Consider the following 23,363-nt stretch of genomic DNA (forward strand, 5'->3'; position numbering starts at 1 on the left):
CTTGAATTTCAGCCAGCTTCATATTTTCCCCTTCTTCCCTTTTGCTCTGCAAACAGTTTGAATTACATAATTTCAGTATCAGAATGAGCTATAGTTTACCTGTCAGTATTTTACCTTTCACGTTCAAGCTGCGACCGATACTCGATCCCATAAAGACCTTGTTCTTGCATACTATTAAAAATTGCTCCATGGCTTTTTAAGCAAAGGGTTGAGGCCTTATTTTTATTTTGAAAAAAACACGAGTCCTTTTGTTTGAAGTGATTTTAATACATTTGTCTGATCTACTGCCTTTTTTGCAGTAGCTGGAATGTAATTTGAATATATTAGTACTTTCAGCAACAGTGCTCAGGGAGCCTAGTTAATAACTTATGCATGGATACATAGATACACTTCAGACAGAGGTAATGTTTTAGCCCTTGTGTTGGTAATACTTAGAAAGATGGAATGAAAGAGTCTGTTCTTTTCCTGCCCTTTGTTGTGGCCATGCATTGTGGGGGTATGGAGCCAGGGTTCTTTCTGCTGCCTACACAGCCTGGATTCAATAAGCAGTTCTATATGTATATTATGACAATGTGGTCAAGGAAACCAGATTTCTCTCTCTCTCTCTTTTACTATACCTTTGTGTGCCTGTATGGCATAACAAAAAAATCTGGTGCTTATTTTTCTTGTACTCATTCAATATGTTAACATATTCATAATTTGATACAGGTTATGTTCATCATATAATTAAAGTTGGAGTGTTGGATGAAAAACCAGCAAGATGTTACATGAATGGAAAATATTTGTCCTTTCATACACGAGTCATTACGGCGTTGTATAAAACTGTAAATGTGACGAATGATCACTAACCCTTGCCCAACTGTTTGATTCTTTTGAACCCTAGCCCTATTCAGGCATCTCCCCACCACCCACCCCACCCCACCCATACCCCAAAGTGTACGAAGAGGAGGGTGGATAGGTGCTCCTTGGCCCTGGCCCTTCTAGTGCATCACCATCCATCGCTAGCTTCGACACAAATCAGTGGCTGGACTGCTTCTACAGGAGGCCTTCTCTACTCCACATGTGATTTAGAACTCTGGTTCATTAATTAATTAATTAATTGGAATCACTTTTGAGGAAACTTCTGAAGAGCATTTCAGTCATCCTGAAACTGTGGACCAGACTAGCTCCTAGGCTTCCTGTCATATATTGCATATAATGTTGTTTACTAGTCTGTATAATGTAGATGTATCATCAATACCTTCCGTGCACCTTCTGAGGATTGTAATGAGAAGTCATAACCAAGATATAATGCAGATTGAATTCCCTCCTCCCCCAACCTCCACCTTTCTCTTTTCCTTTCAAAATTTATTTCCTCAAATCTAGGAAAGTGAAAAATGAAATTGTTCTCCTGTCACAGGTTTCTCTGATCTTCCCAGCTGCTTTTCCTCCCTAATACTGACTTTTTCTGGGATAACTCTTTCTGTAGGAAGCGTCTAGGTTATGATTCACAATGTGACATGTGAGTTCATACTCTACCTTGCTCAAATCATGTGTCTGCACAGCATTATTCACCAATCACAGCCCTTTTCTTGTCAATGATTGCCAGAGGCAGTAGAAACAGTGAAGGATATCTATTGTGAAAAGTCCAGTTTCAATGTGTTTCCCCAATTTATTTACTGACCTTCGATGTAACAGCCACACTCTTGACCCTCATGAGATGGAGCCTAGGGGGAAATGGCACTGAGCACCAATTCCATATCCTGTTGTTCTGTAGTCTAAATTAAGTGCTAATTAATTACCCCTGGCATCTTTGCCTTTGCCTGTCAAATTGGATTTAGGATATTCCTTCAGCATTTAAACAAACAGCCTTCTATCTCCAACTGAAATCCCAAGAGTTAATCTTTCTTTTTCTTACAAATCCGTATTTAGAAAAGAAACAAATATGTCCATGTCCAGTGCAGGTAGCACTGAAATTTAAAGGAACAAGGATTGGTATTGTCAATTTTGATTAATAGCCCTTCATTAATAAACATCCTGTTACTCGTTTTCCACCTGCAGTTGCTGATGTTCCCTGGAATCAATTAACTCATATAATTTGATTTATTTTACAAAGACATTTTTGGATGTGTTGTGTTGATGATAAAGCTTTCTGTGTTTGCAGTTCTTGATTCAAAGTGAGATTGTTACCTAAGTGCTCTTTATTTTTTAATGTTGCAAGGAAATGTGGCTTCAGGCAGTCTGGAACTAAAAGAATGAAAGTAAATTTCAAAACTTAAAGCTGAATTCATAGAGAAGTATCTGTTGCCTACTGGGATATGTACATATCAGTTGTGCATAGGCGGTGTTATTCACTAGACTGGACGACAGAATGAAAAACAAATAAGCTCAGCAGCTCCATGGCCAAAGGTTATAAAACCAGCTATGATTCTAATTATCTGTCCTTCCACAAGCAAATGAGGCCACATTCCCCCATGAATAGGAAATTAGACAGAATAAGCAAGAAATAGGTGGACGTTTCCCACTCAGTCCAAGGAGGGCATTGTGCAGGCCTGTTGGGTCTTCCCATCACCATGCTTGATCCAAGAGTACACTTAGATTATGTCTAACATTTCTGTCTTCTGGGAATGCAGCAATTGTTGATCTTCTCATGAGGAATCTCTGACAAGCTTCCAAGGCATTCTGGTAATATGAAAAACAATACTTTAAAACATTGACCCTAGTTTGGGTAATGTGAGTGCAATGAAAGCAGAGTTGGGTCAAATTTTCTTTGAGGAGGTCATGTTAGGTTTTGGGAAACATAGGGACAGGGTGGCGCTGTGGTCTAAACCACTGAGACTTGGGTTTGCCAATCAAAAGGTCGGTGGTTTGAATCCCCGCAACGGGGTGAGCTTCCGTTGCTTGGTCTCAGCTCTTGCCAACCTAGCAGTTCAAAAGCATGCCCAAAAGTGCAAGTAGATAAATAGGTACTGCTCCGGCAGGAAGGTAAACAGCATTTCTGTGCACTGCTCTGATGTCAGTGTTCTGTTGCGCCAGAAGCGGCTTAGTCATGCTGACTACATGACCCGGAAAAACTAACTGAGGACAAACGCAAGCTCCCTCAGCCTGTAAAGTGAGATGAGTGGCGCAACCCCAGAGTCGTTCACAACTGGACGACTGTCAGGGGTCCCTTTACCTTTACCTTGGGAAACATACTGATAAGAAGGCAGCAAGAGTAGGGAAATTGGAAAGGTACAAATTATAGGATGGAATGAAATGCTAAGTTACTTCCTGTCTCAAGGAAGGGAGACAGAAAGGAGATGGGTCCCAGAGTTGAACTGCTGCCTGCAGGTGCAAGATTGTTGTTTGTTGTTGTTGTTTAGTCATTTAGTCGTGCCCGACTCGTCGTGACCCCATGGACCAGAGCACGCCAGGCACTCCTGTCTTCCACTGCCTCCCGCAGTTTGGTCAGACTCATGTTTGTAGCTTCGAGAACACTGTCCAACCATCTCATCCTCTGTCGTCCCCTTCTCCTTGTGCCCTCCATAGTTTCCCAACATCAGGGTCTTTTCCAGGGAGTCTTCTCTTCTCATGAGGTGGCCAAAATGTTGGAGCCTCAGCTTCACGATCTGTCCTTCCAGTGAGCACTCAGGGCTGATTTCCTTCAGAATGGACAAGTTTGATCTTCCTGCAGTCCATGGGACTCTCAAGAGTCTCCTCCAGCACCATAATTCAAAAGCATCAATTCTTCGGCGATGAGCCTTCTTTATGGTCCAGCTCTCACTTCTATACATCACTACTGGGAAAACCATGGCTTTAACTATATGGACCTTTGTTGGCAAGGTGATGTCTCTGCTTTTTAAGATGCTGTCTAGGTTTGCCATCGCCTTTCTCCCAAGGAGCAGGCGTCTTTTAATTTTGTGACTGCTGTCACCATCTGCAGTGAATCATGGAGCCCAAGAAAGTAAAATCTCTCACTGCCTCCATTTCTTCCCCTTCTATTTGCCAGGAGGTGATGGGCCCAGTGGCCATGATCTTCGTTTTTTTGATGTTGAGCTTCAGACCATATTTTGCGCTCTCCTCTTTCACCCTCATTAAAAGGTTCTTTAATTCCTCCTCACTTTCTGCCATCAAGGTTGTGTCATCTGCATATCTGAGGTTGTTGATATTTCTTCCGGCGATCTTAATTCCGGCTTGGGATTCATCCAGCCCAGCCTTTCGCATGATGAATTCTGCATATAAGTTAAATAAGCAGGGAGACAATATATAGCCTTGCCATACTCCTTTCCCAATTTTGAACCAATCAGTTGCTCCATATCCAGTTCTAACTGTAGCTTCTTGTCCCACATAGAGATGTCTCAGGAGACAGATGAGGTGATCAGGCACTCCCATTTATTTAAGAACTTGCCATAGTTTGTTGTGGTCGACACAGTCAAAGGCTTTTGCATAGTCAATGAAGCAGAAGTAGATGTCTTTCTGGAACTCTCTAGCTTTCTCCATAATCCAGCGCATGTTTGCAATTTGGTCTCTGGTTCCTCTGCCCCTTCGAAATCCAGCTTGCACTTCTGGGAGTTCTCGGTCCACATACTGCTTAAGCCTGCCTTGTAGAATTTTAAGCATAACAATTTTAAGCAAGATTGTAGCTGGGCCCAGATTGGTTGGTGGCCAATCTGCCTGTGTGTCTTCAATAGTGAGCAATCAGAAAAAAGGATCGAGAAGTGGATAGAATGGGCGGGTGCCTTCATAGTTTGCCCTTGAGCTGAGTACTGTCACCAGTGCTGGGTTTCCTAGAACCCTCCTAAAGTGGTACCAAAAACAGAAAGCTTCCTTAAGGGAGAAACCTAAGTTGGTGTTTCCATAAGAGAAAGAACAAACATGGTAGAGAGACAAGAAGATGTAGAGAGGAGGCCAGAGAAAGGATCTAGCTGTAACTGAAGAGAGGTCTGCTGATAACTTGAAGAAAAGAGACACACCTACAGCAGCCTCCTGGGGAATCAAAGAAGCCAAACAATTTTGGTGTCTGGGGGATGCCAAATTATAGGAAAGAGGTTTCCTGATGGTTGACAGTTGCTAAGAGAAAGGATCATTTTGTGAGAGACAGAGTGCTCTTGCATTTTGTGAGAGACACTAAATGACAAAGGGACATAAGTAATGAGTTGTTAGCAGCAATAACAAGAAGTTGTCCACTGCAGAGTTGCCCAACTGGTCGAACAGGATTTTTTAGCCAATCGGAACACCTTTCCAAGTGACAAAGGGTTCCACATGGGAAGAGGCATTGGTGCTTTTCCAGGGAATGCAAACTAGCATTTAATCCGGTTACCAGTAGAAGAAAATGTTCAGAAGGAAGCCATTTATTCTCACCAGGGTTAATTAATGACTGAACAGAGGCATATGCTTACATTAGACATGACAGAGGGTCCAGGAACTAATTAGGCTTTCACATGCATTTGTTCACCATGCTCTTGCTGTTTGGAGAGGTTGTTTAGCTGAAGCCAAGGTTTTCTTCCTCTTACTTTGCACTGCCATCGTGCTCATTGTATGTAGAGCAAAACCAAAGTGGTCACATAGCTCATGAGCCTATGCAGGATTCCAGCTGAACTGAGCTTCCCTGTACCAATTCTCCACAAATCTGCCCTGAAATACTGGGGAATAGCATGGGTGAGTGGTGAGAATCGGAGGGGCTGTTGGGGAAAGAAGCAATTGGCAGAAATCACATCCTTCTCCCTTCCAGACTTCTCTTTGAAGAAGCACGGAAACGCCGTTATCTTCCCGCTATAAAGCGGTACCTATTTATCTACTTGCACTTAAGGGTGCTTTCGAACTGCTAGGTGGGCAGGAGCTGGGACTGAACGATGGGAGCTCACCCCGCCGCGGGGATTCGAATCACCGACCATACGATCGGCAAGTCCTAGGCACTGAGGTTTTACCCACAGCACCACCCGCGTCCCTTTTATTGTATTAATTAAGTGAACTGAAATCATCCTCATGATTTGCTTTATCAACCAAGGAGCATGCCACCAAGAATGTCCATGCTATGTCGAAAAACTCTCCGCCGAGCAGTTTGGAGTTATATCCTTCAATCCTGCAATGAAACGTGACAAGAACAGAAGGGAGAAAACCATAATAAGAACTCTGCTGGACCAAACCAAAACCTTATGTAGTGCAGCATCCTGTTTCCCACAGTGACCAAAACAAATGCCTATGAGAAGCCCACAAGCAGAACGTAAGTGCAATAGGCATGTCCTACTGCCATTCCCCAGCAACTGGTATCATGCCTTGACCATGGAGGTAGTATATAACCAGCAGGACTTGCAGCCATTGATTGCCTTATTCTTCATAAAGCCAGGACTTACTGTTTCAGAACCCATGCTGACTTTATATTAGCAAGACTTGTTCTTTTTATGTGCTTGATAATTTTATCTTTAATCATGGTTCCGCAAATTTATAACAGAAATTGCAACTTATCTGAGCTTCCTGCATTCCCCCAGATGCCTTTCCCCCCCTTTTTTTGGAAATTAGTCCTACATGAGCCACTTTCAATTCCTTAGATGTGGAGGCCAGTCTTAGTTACCAGTTACATATTTGTTTGAATATCAAGTTCTATAAGAACTTGCAGAACTCTGCGACTTGCGAATTTTCAATTTGTCAATAAGGCCTTGTCAACACGATTCGCCTTAGTTCTTCAGACTCCCTTTCTGAAAAGGTTAGTTCAGGCACAGATTCAGTTCTGTAGATGGATCTCCTTTCTGGGGAAAAAGAGTGTTGCGTGGATTAAAAACCTGTATCCTGCAGATGTGTGCATGGTGTGCTCTTGGATCAGTGATACAGTATATGTTTCAGTGGTGGAGTAGATCTACTTGTCATTGATAGTATTGGCCTGGATACTGAGAGTATTCCACATACAAGGATTTCTACCCCAAGAGCCAAGCATGCAGTCTTGCACCCGCAGCCTTAAACTGAGATACTTTCCATGGTAAGACAAATTCAAAGAGACTTTCTTCGAAATAGAACTGTTGAGGTGGAGATGCTGCCAAAGTTCACATCACTTGGCTTGGAAGAGAAAGACTTCCTGACATGTAATGTTCACTTTCAATAGAAAAGCAAATATAAACATCTTCATACATCTTTGGTTTGGAATTTAATCTGAACTAGAGAAGAATGTAACTACCCCCCCACCCCCAACCACCCATGAGCAGCCAAGACCCTTCGTGGCATCTTATACCTAGGAAGCCAGCAAAAGTAGGGACTGAGTAGCTTGGAAAGCAAATGCTATTTTAAACCTACTGTGATTTATACAGAATAAATTGCATTTTAAAAAATGGTTAGCATGGTAGGTGTATTTTTAGGATGATTAATAGGTTTGCTCTCTAGCTGTTTTGAATTGTGTATTTTATTTTTGGTACAAATTCAGAAAATGTTACATCTTTTCTTAAATGTCCTTTATTTGTTTCTGCATGTTTGGTTCTGCAATAGGCTGTGCCTCTAGTAACATATTAACTTGCTTACTTAACACTATCATTTTGTAGGGCAGGACATCTTACAACTAGGTTATTTTCCAGAACATTTGGCACAGCTAAGGTATGAATGTTGAACTTCTTCCCACATAAAGAAAACAACGTCTTGCTTTCAAAGAGATCCTGAGCCATTAATAGCAACTTAAGGATTGATAGGAGGTCCAAATATTACAGCCCATTTGGCGATCATACTTTTCCTGTCAGATATATTTGTGCCTACAATGCATTTAACTGGCATTATTATATATTTGCAAATGAGATTTTATTTCAAGCTTAGATTACTTCTCAAACCCTAATGCCCAACTTACTGGAAAACGTACAGAAAAGTCACTGTGAGCAAGAATCTTAATACCTGCCATTTCTCGGGGGGTTGTTCCACGACAGATCATCACAAAACAAAACATAAATAACTACAACATCTCAGATTTTGATTAAAATTTCTATACTGGATTATCTCACAGGTCAAAGTCACTGGTGTGAATAAAAATTCCCTATGCCTTCTAGCAGAACTTTCCAAACTGTGTGTTGCGACACGTTAGTGTGTTGGCTGTTGTGTGTAGGTGTGTAACTTGAACGCTCCCCACACTCTTCCCAGGGCTGGGAAGGGGTTAATTTAACCTCTGGTTTGCTAGTAAAACTAAATTACTGTGATGTGAAATGATGCATATCTAAAAAGTGTGTCACCAACATAATAAATTTGGAAAGCTCTGCCTCAGAGTTTTTGAGTTGTGCAACTCAAATTGGGTCTATTAGACCCAACATCTTAAAGGAATGCTTATGGGGCCCCTCTGAGATTAGGGACCATGAAACTTTAAGCTTCATAAGTTTCATAGTAGATCCACTTCTGGTCAAGCTATCGAATATTAGAACCAATGGAGATTTCTGTAAGATTAATCAACTCTCACAGGACCAAGTAAAGTAAACTATGTTATCCACAACTGTAAATCCAAGGAACATTCTTACTCTACTGTTTGAAGTAAAATAGACAATTGACTATCATCTAGGTCGGGGTTATCTGGGCCAGTTCACTCCCATGGAGATCACTCCATGGGCTGGATTGTGTCTGCGCAGACGCAATTTCCAGCACTGCGGAAGTGAGTTCCAGCTCTGCACTGTGCCGATTCAGTGCAGCGCAGCGCAGCGGGACTCACCGAGCGGGCAGATTGGTTTGTGAGCAGCTCATGGGCCGTTTAAACAATCCCCATGGGCCGCAGGTTGCTGACCCCTGATCTAGGTTCTTAGAGTGTTCGGTACCTAGCAAACAACAGGAAAACTTCACCAGCTATTACTTACTGCAGGCAGCCAGTGTGCATTTCTCATATAGCCATCCTTCACTTTTCCAGCATCCCAGCTTCTGGCTGAGGATCCTTTCCCGCAGGTGCTGCTTCTGTGAGACTGACGTTGCTAATTAGCAGTAGTCTGCGTAGGCAGGTGAATTTGTTGTAACAACGGCTGGCATCAACCTCAGCAAAGCTGGAACAAACCTATAGTAAAATTACAAGCAGCATGGCTATAAAGGATTGCTCTCCTCAAATGGGTGCAAACAATTCAGGCTTATTCCAGAAACAGTGCTGGGTCTGTAATGCAAGGCATTCTCTTACACTGGTTATTGGATAGGTTATTATAGCATTTTTATTGTCTGATTCCCCCCCCATGTTGTTTCAGTGCACTTTTAAAATATTAATATATTACTTTTGATACGTTATTGTGAGCTGCATTGGACTTCCTTTTGGGATGAAAGGCAGCATACATAATCTGCAATGAAATTGAAATGAAATAGCTTCTGCTATAGCTTCTCAAATATAAACAACAGCAACATTTGCTTTGCTCTACTAATGGTTCAGTCTTTTCATTTTATTCTTTCCTTTACTCTCTGCTGGTCCAAGACAGACAGCAAAAGTAACATGTTTACTCTTACCACTCAAAATCAAATCCTTTGTGTGTTTGTCAGAAACTTGTATGTCTTCCTCCTCACTCATAATTTCTGGGGCAACTACCATACCTGTGTTAAAAGTAGCAGAGGAAGGAAAAGTCATGATTTTCGCACTCCAGAAAGGTGAGAGTGGGGACTTGAGCAACGGGGCCTTGTTATCAGTGGCCCCACCGTGACTATGGAACTCTCTCCCACGCAGATGTAATGTGCAGATGGCTTTTTCTTTGCAGGCCTTGAAGTGGCCATTAATGGTGACTCTATTTCATATAGCTTTTCAGTAAAAAATTGCTGCAGTCCTTTAAGGTTTTAATCAGCTGCAAGGTCTTCAAGGATTAACGTGTCTTAAATGGTATTTCAGTGGTACCTCAGGTTACATACGCTTCAGGTTACAGACTCCGCTAATCCAGAAATAGTGCTTCAAGTTAAGAAATTTGCTTCAGGATGAGGACAGAAATCGGGCTCCGGCGGCGTGGCGGCAGTGGGAGGCCCTGTTAGCTAAAGTGGTGCTTCATGTTAAGAACAGTTTCAGGTTAAGAATGGACCTCTGGAACAAATTAAGTACTTAACCCGAGGTACCACTGTATATTTGTTGTTGTTTTGCATTTTCATATGGAAGCCGTCCTCGGAAACTAGACTTAAAACTCTTTTAAATAAATAAAACAAAAGTCCAAGTAGAGGGTAAGAACTTCTAAAATACTTATGTGCATGTAGATATGTCTAGCAGTGGCAGGCTAATATGGAACATTGTTAAGTATACAGAGCATAATAAATGCCTCCAGTGGAGATGGTGCCTGGCAAGCTAGAGGTCTTAGATGATCTCCCCAGGAAAAGTTGAGGTGGCAAAGTATCTCACTGGATTGAAGAACAAACTAAATATATGGTATCAAATATATTGAAGGGCTCTATTTGTGCCCTACTGTAGACTGCATTACTTCATAAGGAGATGAAAATCAAATGACTGAAGCCCCTCCCCTGCATTATAAAACACTTTGCAGTTAGAAAATTTGTATTTCACGGGAAAAGGATCTAGTCTACCATCCTCTTTAGTTTGGTGTGTATATAAGACGGGGCCTCTCATGTGGACCACTTGCCTCTGGTGATTCTGGTCAGGACAGTATAACCATTTAGATTAGAGTAAATGACCATTTCGGAACTTGGCCATAATAAAGACTTCCACTTAAGGAGGAAACTGATTATCTAGGCCTCCTGCTATGTGCAGAATTCAGGTTTTAGCCATGTGTTGGCTAAAGGAGTTGAAATCTTCACAGCTAATGATGATGAATGGTTCATCGTAGGTTGACAAGGCAGTGTGGTATAGTGGTTAAAAGCAGTGGACTTGTAAGCTGGTGAACCGGGTTTGCTTCCCCGCTCCTCCACATGCAGCTGCTGGGTGACCTTGGGCTGTCACACTTCTCTGAAGTCTCTCAGCCCCACTCAGCTCACAGGGGGTTTGTTGTGGGGGAGGAAGGGAAAGAAGATGGTTAGCCGCTTTGAGACTCCTTCGGGTAGTGATAAAGTGGGATATCAAATCCAAACTCCTCCTCCTCCTCCTCCTCCTCCTCCTCCTCCTCCTCCTCCTCCTCCTCTTCTTCTTCTTCTTCTTCCTCCTCCTTCTTCTTATGCCATTTCCTCCCTGCAACTATGGGGTGCCCAATGGTTGTATGAGTGGGTGAGATATTTGTGAACCCAAATCCATCAAGGTGAACTTGCCAGGAAGTTGATGCTGTAATATTCAGTGATAGCTTAAAAAATCATTCCTTAAAGTATAAGAGATTTCTGCTATACAGCCATGAAGTGGAAGGGGGAGTCAACATTCTTATGAGAGGGCATTGCAAGTCTTGTTTTGGATATCACAACACAAAAGGCCTCTCTTTTCACCTGACATACCTCAGGTGGCAGGTAGGTCTGATACCAGCAGGTTCATGTACAGCTTCCCTCATGTCCCCAAGATGGGGTGGCGGGGAGACACATTCAGATTTTCACATGGCAGATTTGTTATACATTCTGTTTTTTAGAAAATAGTGTTTATTATTAAAGTTTTTTGTGTTACACGAGAAACAGGGAAAAGTACACATATTGTTTCCACTTTCAATTCATAGACTGTTTGAGACACTTTTGTCATAGACATCTTGCATTTGGGGGGAAAGAAATGGGATATTGTTCTTTCATTTTATTGCCTATTATTAGTGTTGGTGTTTGTGTCAGCATCACATAGGTAGGTCCTTTAGGGTTTTATTTATTTTTATAGATAATTTGAGAGGTTAGGGTGTCCTGAGCTTGGTTGGTTTCATTCAGTTAATTGCAGTGTGGCTTGTTTGTGTGTAGGGGGAGTAGGTTGTTGGGTCAGCTTAGCCATATTGATTTGTAAGCTGAATAGGTCATTTTCCTGTTGTGCATGTGATAAAGGGGAAACCATACCAGGGTGAAGGTGTCCTCCTCTGCTTGTTCCTGTGCTAGTTTGAGTTTGTTGGTTAACTTTTCTAGTAGGGCGGTTTCCCCTTACATTTTCATACCAGTGGTCTATGTTCCCTCCTGATAGGTCTTTTTAGTGTCTGCAGGGACTCAGGTGGCATTGTGGTCTAAACCACTGAGCCTCTTGGGCTTGCTGATCAGAAGGTCGGTGGTTTGAATCTCTGTGACGGAGTGAGCTCCTGTTGCTCTGTCCCAGCTCCTGCCAACCTAGCAGTTCGAAAGCACTCCAGTGCAAGTAGATAAATAGGCAGGAAGGTAAACGGTGTTTCCGTGACAGTGGTCTGTAGACAAACACTGGCTCCCTCAGCCTGAAAGTGAGATGAGTGCCACAACCCCATAGTCATCTTTGATTGGACTTAACCATCCAGGGGTCTTTTACCTTTACCTTTTACCCCAGTGTCTGGTTAACATTTGTTCTAGCTGATGCAAGTAAGTGACTTATGAGTTCCTAGTCATGTTTGTGTGTGTGTTGTTGTCGTGGAAGATAGGTCTAGTTCTGGAGTTGCTTCTATTACCTGTTTCGTTATTTTGGAAATTTCCTGCAGCACTGAAATCCAGAAGGACTGAACTTTGGGACATCCCAGTTGCTATTCCTTGCTATACATCCTTTTTAAGCTAGGTATTGTACCTGTAATCCCACTGAGGTGAAAATGGTTGTGCATGTCTTAAGTAAGAAAATATATAATCTTGTCTTCTTGTAAAACAGTTTTCAGGTGGTTCTTTGAAACCCCTGTTGAGAATTTTTCTTGGTGGTGCCAATATTTTAAAACATTAGCATCTCCCTCAGATCTATTACGATTGTCAGTTCTTTAGTCTTTTTTACCAAGCCCGTGATTTTGTATTAATGGTTAGTTGACTGTAATAAACATCCCTGCACTACACAGGAGTAGTACGCACTTCCCCTGCCCCCAAATTGGAAAGTACAAAAAGTACAATTGGTTACATCTTCAACCTGTGCCCGGATTAGCAGAGCAGAGTTAATATTACCATACTCCACACAATCGCTTGTGAAGCCTCCATTTCATTTATGATAAAGATGTTATATTTTAAGAAACTATTAATTAAGCCCGTCTGATTAGTGCCATATGGAGTGTGTTTTTTGCAATGGACACCAAGGCTACAGGCATGAGACTGTACTCTAGTAAAAGTCACATATAAATAGGAAGCATTACTGATTTTTAATTTTTTTTTAAGCCTTAAATGAGTTCGTGCGTTGAGGGAATGTGGTAAACTGGAAGACTGGCAGGCTTCCATCACAAGGCAGTGCTCACTACATGACCCCACCCACTGATTTGATAAGAGACCTTTCTCTAAGGCATGGAACAGATGATACATCATTCTTTTCCTCTTCCCCCTTCTTCTATTGCCATTTTGCAGCAGCTTCTAAACTAGAAAACAGTTCAGGGCAGAAAGAAACCTATCTTTTATACAGCCTTTCTGGTAGGTTAGCAGAAACATACAGTTGCAGGTTGCCATCTTGTAGATACCATTTGTCATCCGTGTTCCCTTAGTAGAACAATAAATTATTTTTAAAGATCAAGAAGTGTCATTAAAATAAAGCCTTTCAGTGGAATAGTTTATGCTTACATTTACAGTGTAAGACCAACAGAGTTCAATGGGAGTTACTCCCTGGTAAGAGTGCATAGCATTGCAGCCTTAGGCCCATTCTTTGCTAGTGATATATGTGCATTCATAACATTTTTGTAGTAAACTCTTTCAACTCCAGCAACCTTACATACATAGTTTAAATAAAACATCTCTATATGAAGTTGAAGCTGCTCAGTGGAGCGTGACAGACGTATTAGAATGGCACTGTCATAGTGTGGAGTGCAGTTCATAAGCAGCTGGTGAATCTAAAGGCCAGGCCCTCCCTGACTTGCTGCAAGGTGGTAGCTATACTGATTTCTCTGGAATTTTTGTTTGAAAAGTGTCCATTTATGATGTCTCTTCAATAAGATGCCTTGCAGAGAAATTTGTAGGGGAGGGCATGTTTCTTGTACCACATGCAGAATGGATGAGAAATAAAACTGAGCGGTCAGCTCTTAGTTAGAAATGTAAGGGTGTCCAAAATGTCTTAGGTTGCATTACTGAAGGTTGTCTTTAAAACCCTATCATTTAAACAGAATTGTCTTGCTTTTTGTCTTGAGAACTCTTGAAAGCCTTGCTGCTTGAACTGTGCTAACAATCGTTTATCAGCAATCATTCACACTGTAAGTTATTGCTGTTTGGGGCCAATTCAAATGTTAACACTTTTCAAGTGGAGAATGTAAAAAGAAAAGAAAAATTCTGTGACACTGTAATGGTCATATTGCATCACCTAGAAGACAACCTGACTGCAAATAGCATACTGGGCTCAAAACACCATCTAGAAGCCCAGCCCCACATTGAATTTAGCACTCTACATGAATTTTGGAACACTCATTGGGTAGTAAGCCATACAGGCCAAACCTAGCACCACGTGGGGCCCAGGATGGCGTTTTAGTAGTGGGTGAGCAGTGGTACTTTTGATGGGAGTCAAGCCCTACCACCATCTTAATTTACACAGAATGCAATCTCATTCGAAAGAAACACTGTTACTCACCCAATGTTAAAATATCTCCCAGGAGGCCAAGCGAAGATGGCAGTGAGTTGTGTTACTGTCACTCCTGTGGCCACATGGGGGTGGGGGTACATCAGTAACACTACGACAATCATTCCCTCAACACCTGGTGATTTAATATTTGTATTACTGTTTTCCAACAACAAATGTTGAGCTCAAGGCAGCTCACAATAATACCAACAGCACTGTGGGGGTAAACCGTTGTAAACACTGTAATATCAAACACAGATAACATACAAATAACTCTAACAATGAATTCATTGAAACAATTACAATTCCATAGCCCACAAGTATCCCAGTAAAAACCAGGATTCCCGTTTTTGTGTGTGAGAGAGTATGGCAGCCATTTCAGGTGCTGCAATCTCGCCCTGAAAAGAAAGTGTTTCTTTTTGGTTCCATGAGTCACATGACTCATGCAGGAGCACATCTGGGAAGATGTACATCCTGGTTTTGGGACCCACCTTTTGCAGCTCTGTGCTGGGTGGGTGGCATCCCCTTCGGCAGTAAAACTATGTTTGCCCTGCAGCTCCCACTCCATCTGATCTCGGTGCAGGGCTGGGCCCAGTCCACCTGCAGCTTCAGGCTCTTTATGAAAGGTGGCTAGTAGAGGCGAAGATCGGGGACATGAAGAAGTGGCTCTGGATTAAAGCTCTGGCTTGATGTTGGTTTATAAACCAGCATGTGGTCATAAGTCATGTCTAGACCAGTGTTTCCCAACCTTGTGCCTCCAGCTGTTTTTGAACTACAACTCCCATCATCCCTGACTAGCAAGACCAGTGGCAAGGGATGATGGGAATTGTAGTCCAAAAACTGCTGGTGGCACAAGGTTGGGAAACACTGGTCTAGACAATGCCTACCGTATTTTTCACTCCATATGACACCCTTTTTTCCTCCTAAAAAGTAAGGGGAAATGTCTGTGTGTCTTATGGAGCGAATGCACTGGGCAGCAAAGGGATGCCTCCGCAGCCGGAGCCATGGCTCCCGTCCGTCGCTTGGTGTGAAGCCAGCAGAGCAAGAGCCGCTGCGCAGCTATCACTCTTGCTCTGCTGGCTTCTCAGTGAAACGAGATGAGGGACAGAAGGGGCTCTGTGTAAGGGCTCCCTTCGGTTCCTCCTCCCGCTTTGCTGGGAAGCCAGCAGAACAAGAGGTGCTGCACTGCACTGCTCTGCTGAAGCCAGCAGAGCAAGAGCTGTGCAGTGCCTCTTGTTCTGCTGGCTTCCCAGCGAAGTGGGAGGAGGGACGGGCGGGAGCAAGAAAAGAGAGACGCTTACATGCTCTGCACAGAATTTTTTTTTTTATTGCTTTCCCCTTCTAAAAACTAGGTGTGTCTTATGCAGCGAAAAATACGGTAATATTGCAGATCTGCTCCCACAGGAGAAAGAACATGAAGGACATTAAGGAGAAGAAATGTGTTTCAACATACCACCAAGGAGAATACGAAGAAAGGGCTCCAGTGCCTGTTAAGAGGAAATAATATACAGTTTATCCACTATCTTGGATCCAAAAATATCATTTCCACCATAAGATGGACCTTTTTCATCTTATTGCCAACATTTCATTTTTTTTCTCACTTCTATTTCATTCTCTCTAATAATTAAATCAAGATTTTAGTTATAATTGAAGCACCACTGAAAAATGAGAGCGCCACTACATTTTCTGTTTAGTGAAGTTCTTTTTTCTTTTAGTTGAATTCATTTTTTAACCAATTCCTTTCTTTTTTTGCCACCAGGATAGCAGCCAAGGAGAACGTGAATCTTATGTCACAGCAGAGTTTGGGGATTGTTTTTGGACCGACGCTCCTTCGGCCTGAAAAAGAGACAGGCTCCATGGCAGTGAACATGCTATACCAAAACCAGATTGTGGAGCTAATGTTAAGCGAGTACACCAAGATCTTCAACTGCGAGAAAGACTGACAGACAGGGAGTGTTACTGAATATATTCACATCTGTCTTTGAATCTAATATTTTTACATTTCTGTAAACATCTTTCTGAAACATTTCTTTTCCCCTCAAGTGACAGATGCCTCGTTTTGTGAAAACTTAATGACAATTTTGTCTTTAAATTTCCAAACATTGGAATAAAAATACATTGTCAATATTTGCTTATATGTACTCAGCATTAACCCTTTGAATGAATCATTCTCTGCCAGCACTCCGCCCCCAGGGCTTTGCCATTTTGCATGCCTTCATTTTACAGCTGGGATTTGACAATTTTGCCAAATCCAGATGAAAGATAGCTTAGAGGCATGTGCAATGGCACTCCTAGACAAGCAGGGTGGGAGGTTAATGGGTTTAAATTGGCTTTTGGAACAATTAAATTGGTGTAGTGCAGTCTATTACTTAATAACAGGTATGTACACGTAAAATAATTTTGTGTGGAAAATGATCACGTTGAATGATGAAAGCTACAGGTTCAAAACATGGTCATAGATTTTCACACAGGCCTATAACAAAAACTCAGCCTAAATCATCATAGGTTGGGGTGCTGTAAATGTTTCATTTGCAAACTTAAGAATGAAATTAATCCCTGAGCCTCGTTGTTTCAAATGCAACAGCAGCAGTGCATCAAGTTACCCAATTGCTCATTTTGAATGCAACATCCATTTTGAATTTTCCAACACTTTATCCGACTTTGCTCTTTCCCCAGCTATGTCATGTTTTGTAGAAATTTTTATTATGCTCCCGAAGATGCTTTATTGGTGAACTGCATTAAATTCATCTAGAAAGAACTTTTTTTAAAGCCTTTTCATATGCCCTTAGGATTACTTGGCTAGACTTGAATCAATTTATACATTTGATGGTTAGTTTCAGTTGTCATGGATAAACAAAAGGGTAACTGTCTAGAATATATCAAATATTGTTTTATTCTGAAATGTATGTTTCCAGCTATACACATCCCCTACCCTGTTTTGTAAAAGTATTCTGCTGATAAAATGTAGACTTATGTTTGACAGCTTTTTAATCAAGTTCAAAGAGAATAAATAAAACTAATCCAGTGTGGTAAAAGAGTCCGCCTGGCTATCGATTTGTTCATAAAATGAAAAATAAACCATGTAAATAAAATGTGTGAAAATGCAGATCGAGAAGCAAATATTTTGAGCAATTAAACCCCCCCAAATATAGGATTAATGCATAAATCTGCTGTGTATGAGAGATATGTCTCAAGTATCAAATCTAATAGTCAGGAATTACAATGTCATTGTTCAACACCGTTTCTCAGCCTACTATGTTGTTAAGCAGTTGAAGCTGTGCTTTAAAATGATCATCAAGGAAAATAAATGTACAAGGATGCTGCTGCTTCATTAAACAACTACAAGCACCAGGATTAATGGGTAAGATATGCAGAATCCACAAGTGAAAAGGGACTAAGCTATTGCTGAAGCAACCACAACGTTAGTACAGAACGGTGAGAATGAAGAAAGAGACACCAAGCAGGAGCCAGTCAGAACAATTTAAGAGAAAGAAGTAAAACTTTAGGATACACATGTCCAGTTGTAAGATGTCTCAGGGTTGGTGATGCATGGCATGATTACCTTCTTGCTGAACATGTGGATGGTTCTGTCATTCTTGGCAACGTTTAGTATCGACTAGAGGGAGGGGGTGATTTTGTGGCTGGAATCAGATTCTGACCCCAAGAGGTTGTTAAATTACCTATTTATTTGTACATAGGTCATAAAATTTATATACTGCTTGATTGAAAGGGGTGGGGGTGGGAACCAACCCTCAAAGCAGTTTACAAGACAAACTAATAATATTGTGTCCAAAAAGTGTGTACAGACTCACTGAACTTCCATTTCCCGCCCGGACAGGAATTAAATCAGAAAGAATTGGATATAAGAATGTTCAGAATATCAGCCGAACTGCAGTGCTCATGCCAGAAATTGAATCTTGGGCTGACATAAAGCATGGCTAAAAGAGAGACATCCTATTGAGGTGAGGGGAGAAGCCGGGGCAAGCACAGACTGTCATGGGAGACTCTGTGCATCCATGATGTACTCATGCCTGCCCTCAAAGTGCTTCATTTCTGACCTTATCATTGGCACACCACCACCAGCATCTACAGGCATACCAGTGTGTGTGTGGGGGGGTGTGTCCTTGGCAGGGTAAGTGCTCTCCAGTCACTGGGCCGAAGAAGAAGAAGAAGGTGGTCCCCCCCCCCCCCAAAAAAAATAGTCATTTGATTCAGTACATCCCCCTAACTTATTGCAACAACTTTCATTCAGTGTTTGTAAAATGTGAACTGGCCAGAAAGATTGGCATTCTTAGGGCATAATCATACAGTACAGAAAAAGGAGGTGGCACCTGTCTTCCTAGCATGCAGCCTTACAGGCCTCTGTCTGGCCCTTGGCACTCTCCTCAGGCCACATCTCTTCCTCCCAGGCCACACCATGCACTGGCCATGCTCCATGCCTGGCTAGAAGGTGTTCTTGAATTGTAATAATATATCCTGCTTGTCTGGATGGAAGGTGTGTGTGTGTGTGTGTGTGTGTGTGTGTGTGTGAGAGAGAGAGAGAGAGAGAGAGAGAGAGAGAGAAGAAGAAGAAGAAGAAGAAGAAGAAGAAGAAGAAGAAGAAGAAGAAGAAGAGGAGGAGGAGGAGTAGTAGTTTGGATTTGATATCCTGCTTTATCACTACCCGAAGGAGTCTCAAAGCGGCTAACATTCTCCTTTCCCTTCCTCCTCCACAACAAACACTCTGTGAGGTGAGTGGGGCTGAGAGACTTCAGAGAAGTGTGACTAGCCCAAGGTCACCCAGCAGCTGCATGTGGAGGAGCGGAGACGCAAACCCGGTTCACCAGATTATGAGTCCACCACTCTTAACCACTACACCACACTGGCTCCCAAGAGAGAGAGAGAGAGAGAGAGAGAGAGAGACAGACAGACAGACAGACAGACAGACAGACAGACAGACAGACAGACTCTACGTCTTACATGGCTAGAATATAGTAAACCACCTACCCATAACGACGTCCACCTTTTGTGCACCAAACAAAACATGTGGTCTAAAATGCTAATGGATAATAACACTGCTATTTTTCTAGAAAAAGAGGTGTCAGAACTTACCGTGAACGTCTCCCTTGCTCTCTTATAATGGCAACAGCACCCGCCTGAGAAGTGATGGAACTGAGTTCCGGCAAGTTCCAGCTGGGAGGAAAAAAGCCCTGGGTAATAAGTAATTTTACAATTGGGTTTCATATGCAGAAATGTTGATTGTGCAGAAATGCTTTTGTGTTTGTTCTTTCCCCTTTGCACTAACAAAAACTATTGTCTGTGAACTTGCTCCTCTTCTCTACTTCTCATTAGCTATTGGGAGTTGCTTAGATAACTGCAGGCAGGATTGAGCCTACAGTTCTGCTAATGAGACAAAAGTAGCAGTTTACATCCCTGCACTAATTAAATATGTGATATTATAGTTAGGATTGCTATTTGGTCTAGTACTGTTATGATAGTACATATGATTAGTATTGTACTGTGTAGTGAAGCATGTTATCTTCACAGCCATCAAGAGCACAAGTGGCTCCTTGAGAAAGCCACATGACTTAATGCTCCTGTCTGCTGCTTCTTTCTCTCCCCGCTCTCTTCCCCCTCTATGTGAAAACATTGCCTTGATGCAAAGGTGTGATTCTTCATCAAGTGCCCAATGGGGGTGTTTCATCCAAACTCCAGCCACATGATAATCTTGTCTCAACATGAAGTAGCCTTAAGCATGAAGGAAGGTTTATATCTCATACATTTTTAATCCTACTCTAGCAAGTGTAACTTATTACCTTTATATGTTAAATCCCTCTATGTTCTAAAGCTTATTGATATCAAGGAAGGAAGCTTCGCTGGTTGTTATAACCCCGAGCCTCCTTAAGATCACTAACTTATCTTCCCCATCCCATCCCATTTCTTTCCTCTGGTTCTACTTTCGCAGCCACTAACGTGGATTTAGAATCATCACTCCTTGCTTACAAGGCACAGTTTTCAGGTTATTTAATGTGAAGCAGTTCTTACCACCCTTTCATTTCCCTTAAAATGCAGCAGTAAATGCAATGGGCCCCCTTGCTTTCAATAATGATTCATGAAACTATTTCAGTGGCAGAGACAAAACAATAGCCCACAGACATTTTGAGCGTTAAAACAGAGGGCAATTCATCAACCCGCATTCTTTCTGCCATTTTGTCAATCTGCCCGTGGGTCTGGATCAGGGCTTCTTTCTTAGTTTTGGCCCATGTTCTTCCATTGCTCTTCTCCAGGGCTTATTTTCTAGAAAAAGAGGTGCCAGAATTTGTTGACCTTTCTTTAGGGGGAGCACCCAGCCAAAGATGTTGCTCTCGGTGTTGTAGAGAACCACACATGGCTTAGGCTATGTAGCTTATGGGAGGGTGAGCTGATCACACCCTAAAACAAAGGAGAAAATGTTTTCAAGGCCCATAGGAACATAAGGGAGTCATATGTTCCCTATAACCAGCCACAGTCAACCATTTGGCTGCAGCTCTTTGAGACAGTTGAATTTTTTGAGCACTCTTCAAAGGCAGCTGGATGGATACCAGGAAGGCAGTTTCCTATGTTCCTATTTGTTTATTGATGGAAAAGGGTGAGCCCACACTGCAATACGTTATCCTTCTCCACTCAAACACTACTAGTTAGGACTCATTTACCTAAATTACAGAAGCCGAGAGGGAAATATAAATATACTGGAAGACACCTTCAACACAGCACAGGTATATGTTCTGTCCCCAAACTGCTTTTCTTTTTAACCACAATCCCAGTGAGCTTTCCTTTCTGAAACCATAGTGCTATAAAGTATTTATGCCAGCTTACGATTTCATCTTCTTGCACTAGTATCTTTTTATATATATAAAAAAACCCCAACCCTTATTAAAAATGCAAAAGGACTTTAGAGGTACTCTGCATATTCAGCGGTGTGTGTGTGTGTGTGTGTGTGTGTGTGTGTGTGTTTGGGTGAGTGAGAAAGACATCAACAATAAATGAGCCAGCTAAACAATAAAGAAAGATCTCTTATCCCGTGGCGCAATGAATGTTTTATTAATAAATGGTTTCCTTTCTTATTTCTCATAGAACCATGTTTTGGAGTCAATTGCTGTGGTCCAGAAAATTCTTTTCTGATGGGTGTCAGAGGCCAAATGCCACTCTTAAGTGCTGCCTAATTAATTTTGTACTGCCGATCTACATGTGCATTCCTCTGCATGCATATATCTGCTGCTTCCATTGGAATAGGGCAACCTGCAGACTCTTAGGTGCAGCCCCAGCCCCCAATATAAAGACAAAAGCACTTAGTAGAGCCATACCGTGTTGCAGGCTTCCAGCAACGGTACAAAAATGCATTTCAGCTTCTATTTTCACTTCAGCATCCGTATCAGCTGCATTTTTCAAATGCTGGGGACGCGGCTAACATTTGCCTGTTAAAGATAACAACAGAAAGAGGCTGAGTGTTGTTCTAATTCTCAAGTTTGATCATTTCAAATGTGACAGCTCCCCTTCCCACACTTAATCTAGCCAGGTGAACTCTAAGGGGGGTGGGGCCTGGGGAGACAGGGCAGATCTAGAGACCTCATAGGCTGCATTAGTCCCCATGGGTCAGAGATTCCCCATTGCTTACCAATTCCATCCCCAATTATTTTAACTGGGAACGCCAAGAACTGAAACTTGCCCACTCCATTCGCATTTCACTTGCTCTACCACTAAGCTACACATCCCTTCCCTAATGTTTTAAGGCACTGAAATGGGCACACTCATTCAAACAAATGGCAAGTTGAGCCTAAATCCTGACGGCATTTTTATTTTATTTTAAAGGAATTGGTAAAGGTTACCAAAGTATAGCCATCAGCTAGACAAGGCTACATTTGGTGCATTTTTCAAGGGGGAATGATATGGGGACTGGACATGGGGCACTTATTTTTTATTTCTTTTATCAATTAAATTTATATACTGCCCTTCTTCTGATCACAGGGCGGTTTACAATATAAAAACACATAAATACGTAACAACATGACCACCACACACACTGTTTAAAAGGCCATATATAGTTTAATTAGCCAAAGGCCTGGTTATAGAGAAATGCTTTCACCTGGCGTCTAAAGCTATGTAACAAAGGTGTCAGGTGGGCCTCCCTGGGGAGAACACTCTACCAGCAGGGAGCCACCACAGAAAAGGCCATTCTCATGTTGACACCCTCTGGGTCCCGTGGAAGGGGCATATGAAGAAGGACCTCAGATGATGGTCACGGGGTCCATATTGGTTCACATGAGAAGAGGCGGTCCTTGTAGTATTGCAGTCCTGAGCTGTTTAAAAGACTGCATGAGGCCTCCCCCCTTTTTTTGGGAAGAGGTTACAACTGGCCTTTGGTTTACTCAGAAGTAAGACCCACTGAACCCAATGAGCTAACTCCCAAGTGAACATGCACAAAACTGCAGCCAGGCTGAAATTGTATGTACAATGGGAACAATTACCATGGAGCACAATGAGATTTAACTCTGAGTATACATAGATCGGATCAAACTTTAATCCTTATTCTGTAACTTGTGTGCATTCTCTCTTTAGCCTAAAACATGATCTCCCACATGCTTGTGTGGGGTTTTTTTTTAAAAAAAGTGCAAAATAATATGTTGATCCGGTGTGTAGGTGTGCAGATAACAATAAAATTGGGATCAATATGTTAAACACCGGGCCTCTGTTTGTGATGCTAATTCTGTGTTCATAAAAAGTGCATTAGTAAAGTGTCTGCCCTACACTGTAATTCCTGATCTTCTCCCCATAGATTGTCTCTTTCAGTGCCCTGTTAACATCTACTTCAACGTACCATCTCATATTATATTGAAATGAGATCTGGCACTTTTGGGGTCCTGTGCAAGATGAAAAAATGGGTCTCCAGCAGTCTTCCTCT

At 42.1% G+C, this 23,363-nt stretch overlaps 2 protein-coding genes across 14 annotated transcripts in view; one reads left to right on the forward strand and one right to left on the reverse strand.

The window, feature by feature from the left end:
• The window catches only part of ARHGAP15 (Rho GTPase activating protein 15), a 380,707-nt gene extending 363,224 nt beyond the window's left edge, over nucleotides 1-17,483 (forward strand). For all 8 annotated transcript variants that reach the window (XM_028745310.2, XM_028745307.2, XM_077935836.1 and 5 more), the window contains one exon: nucleotides 16,206-17,483. In XM_028745310.2, coding sequence (XP_028601143.2) covers nucleotides 16,206-16,389 — 184 coding nt within the window. In that variant the 3' untranslated portion in view covers nucleotides 16,390-17,483. The remainder of the gene's footprint in view (nucleotides 1-16,205) is intronic.
• QTMAN (queuosine-tRNA mannosyltransferase) overlaps nucleotides 2,163-23,363 on the reverse strand; it is a 347,554-nt gene continuing 326,353 nt past the window's right edge. For 5 of the 6 annotated variants that reach the window (XR_013394557.1, XR_013394552.1, XR_013394551.1 and 2 more), the window contains 5 exons: nucleotides 21,769-21,879; nucleotides 19,538-19,618; nucleotides 15,900-15,933; nucleotides 8,766-8,956; nucleotides 2,163-2,661 (listed from right to left, as the gene is read on the reverse strand). The gene's annotated coding sequence lies outside the window, so the exon portion shown is untranslated. The remainder of the gene's footprint in view (nucleotides 2,662-8,765; nucleotides 8,957-15,899; nucleotides 15,934-19,537; nucleotides 19,619-21,768; nucleotides 21,880-23,363) is intronic. The other variant, XR_013394553.1, reaches the window with a different exon arrangement.

This window comes from Podarcis muralis, chromosome 1, assembly GCF_964188315.1.
Source record: "Podarcis muralis chromosome 1, rPodMur119.hap1.1, whole genome shotgun sequence".
NCBI lineage: Eukaryota > Metazoa > Chordata > Lepidosauria > Squamata > Lacertidae > Podarcis > Podarcis muralis.